Source organism: Cryptotermes secundus, unplaced genomic scaffold (assembly GCF_002891405.2).
Source record: "Cryptotermes secundus unplaced genomic scaffold, Csec_1.0 scaffold318, whole genome shotgun sequence".
In the NCBI taxonomy this organism is placed as follows: domain Eukaryota; kingdom Metazoa; phylum Arthropoda; class Insecta; order Blattodea; family Kalotermitidae; genus Cryptotermes; species Cryptotermes secundus.
The window spans coordinates 444,127-446,863 of NW_019730108.1; the positions used below are offsets into that span (position 1 = coordinate 444,127).

General features: G+C 38.6%; 1 protein-coding gene across 5 annotated transcripts in view; it reads right to left on the bottom strand.

Moving 5' to 3' along the window:
• LOC111866125 (crossover junction endonuclease MUS81) overlaps positions 1-2,534 on the bottom strand; it is a 10,924-nt gene extending 8,390 nt beyond the window's left edge. Inside the window, exons 1-4 of one of the 5 annotated variants that reach the window (XM_023854763.2) lie at positions 2,420-2,534; positions 1,440-1,598; positions 1,195-1,301; positions 698-800 (exon numbers count right to left, since the gene is read on the bottom strand). In XM_023854763.2, coding sequence (XP_023710531.1) covers positions 698-800; positions 1,195-1,301; positions 1,440-1,485 — 256 coding nt within the window. In that variant the 5' untranslated portion in view covers positions 1,486-1,598; positions 2,420-2,534. Of the gene's footprint in view, positions 1-697; positions 801-1,194; positions 1,302-1,439; positions 1,776-2,335; positions 2,357-2,419 lie in introns of those variants that run through there. The other 4 variants (XM_023854760.2, XM_023854759.2, XM_023854761.2 and 1 more) reach the window with 4 other exon arrangements.
• Between the last annotated feature and the right edge of the window lie 203 nt (positions 2,535-2,737).

Below are 2,737 nucleotides of genomic sequence, written 5' to 3' on the forward strand. Positions count from 1 at the left end.
GGTAGATGAGGCAGGTGGGAAGACAGACGCTTCATGCAGATGGTGGCCACAAATTACGTAAGTACAAAATTATTTTTTACGTTAAACTTGTATTTCAGGTAAAGTTAGCACGCGCGGACTGTGCGACCAGGAGTCGAACCCCTGCCGTTTTATCGGAGATATCTCGATTATAGAAGGCCAAACCACATCACTGGTCGACTTGCTCTACTTCGCAATTGAGGTGTCGTGTGTGCTTTTCGCTTGGGAAACGAAAGACCGTCAGGACAAAGTACGTGAAGTGCGAAATCGAACTCTGCATTTCCGGATTTTTTTGAGAATTCCACACGAAGGCAACATTCCGGCAGATGACGCAGGTGGGAAGACAGACACTCCATGCAGATGGTGTCCAAAAATTATATAAGTAGGACATTATTTTCTACCTTAAAAATGTATTTCAAATAACGTCCACACGCGCGGACTTTGCGACACCACATGGCGTCATTCGTACCGCTGCCTTTATATCTGCGACGACATACGGTGTCTTTAGTCGTTTAAAGGTTAAAATGTTCTAAATTAAGCAGTCTATATTTTCGAGAAGTGTTAAACCAAAATTGCACCACCTGAAACTATGTAAATCCAGAAATGGTTGCAGAGATATGGGCCTTTCCTCATGCAGTACTGGTTCCCACACCAAGTCACAAAAGCACTCTTGAGTTACCTGGATAATCTGGTCTCTGTGACTCCTCGAGAAGTGTCAGCAGAATGGCATATGCACCAGATCGCCATGCTGGAAGATATTGCTTATTCCTCCGAACATGTGTCTGCAGAAATAAAAGCAATATCAACAGTTGAAATTTAAACCTATAAAGGGAATTCGTGAACTCAGTGTTGCAGAGTTGGTATCAGTCTAAATTAACCTGACATGAAGGCCTCTCTCTGAACAACATGGCGCTACAAACCAGAACATCACACTTAAAGTGACAGGATATTAAAATTGTAAACATTCTACTTCATGCATGCCAAACTTAAACTTCACTCTGCTTTTGGATCCTGTAAAACAGTGAAAAATTTTCTTTTAAAAATATGCAATGGAAAGTAAAGTTTACAAACATGAAACACTTGTATCCATAGATATAATGGGCACTTCAGAAAATATAAGAACTACAAATTTAAGAAATGTTTTCATTCCAGTGCCATAATATTCTTCTAGCTTACACTGATGTCTGATTTCTCCTTCTTCCCTGGCTTACTCTGACTGCTGTTGCAAGCTATTGGGCTGGTAGTCACATGGGTACCCATGCCATTGCACTTCTCATCTGTTCCTGTTAGCACAAGATGACAACTGCCACTTCATTACTTTCACTGAAAACATCTGTAAGCTGTCTTTTATCAACAAAACAAGACATAGAACATTTTCAGAGGAGACTAAAAACAGTTAAATAATATGAAATGGAGCAAACCTTTTGGATGAGTTCTCCTGTATTCAGCAAGTTTGCTGTCCAACATGACACATATTCTGTTTCCGAAATAATCTAGAACTCCACAGTCTCTGCCACTCTTCAGTGGAAGGGGATATTTCCTCAATGAGGACAGCGCCCTTCCGAAACAGTACTGCAGATCTGAATTTTTAGAAACGGCTTCATTCTTCCACTCTTCTAGCCATTTTTCAAACAACGGATTTGGAGGTTTCTTGGGTTTCACCGTTACTCGCTTCTTTCTATTCTTGGACACTTTCGTATCCATTATTTACAGCAAAGTTCGGGTCTTGTGTTGGTAACCTAACCTCCAAATTCCTGCTAAATTAATATTTCATGTAGGTATAGTTCAAATAAGATACTTTGGTATCCATTACTTGTAGAGGTTAGAATCTGCGCTTATAACCTATATCTCAAAATTCCTGCTGAATACACATTTAAATTGATATTGAAAAAAAAACATACACACAAGAAACACGAAATAAAGTGGTGCGAAAAACAAAATCAATTGTGATACTCTGAGTGTTCAGCTAGATGGTGACATAAAAATTAATGTCAATCAGCAAACTCAACAAACATATATTTCTATGAATACAAATTTTATATAAGATTTGAGGCTTTCACGGCGGTGACTATGAAGAAAGCAGTCTTCTGGGATTTGGCACCATGTATATGTGGTGTGCAATCACATAGCTGTGTATATTTCCAACACCAGTCTGCTTTTACCGGTTCTCACGGTCTCTTCGCTTGCGGATTTCTTATATTTTTTCCTTCTACCCTGAAGATGGGGGCGATACGTTCCTCCGAAACGTCGGTTAACACCACATATACACGGTGCCAAATCCCAGAAGACTGCTTTCTTCTACAAATTTTATACTTACAAAAGATGTTTGTTGAAATGTACATAACTAATATGATGTATACTAATACGCCACTGTCTTTTCTAACAAGTAGGCACTACTTACAGATTGTTTCACATGTTCTTCATTACACGTGACAGTTTAATTCATGCATACGAATAATTTTAAACTTGTATATCGTTTGATTATAACATTCAAGTTTCGATGTCATGGCGGTCATGGCAATAACCTGTAAATAGTTTAAATTTGATTGGATCATACAGCGACATGCGTGTTGTGAAACTGTATGGCGGACAATTTGATTCACAGGCCATGTTATTCTGTCTACTATCGTGCACAAATTTATAATCATACATAACTGTATGATGAGTATCATGAACATTTTTTTTGTCATAAAAGTCCCGAATTCTTTGTGCCTATCAT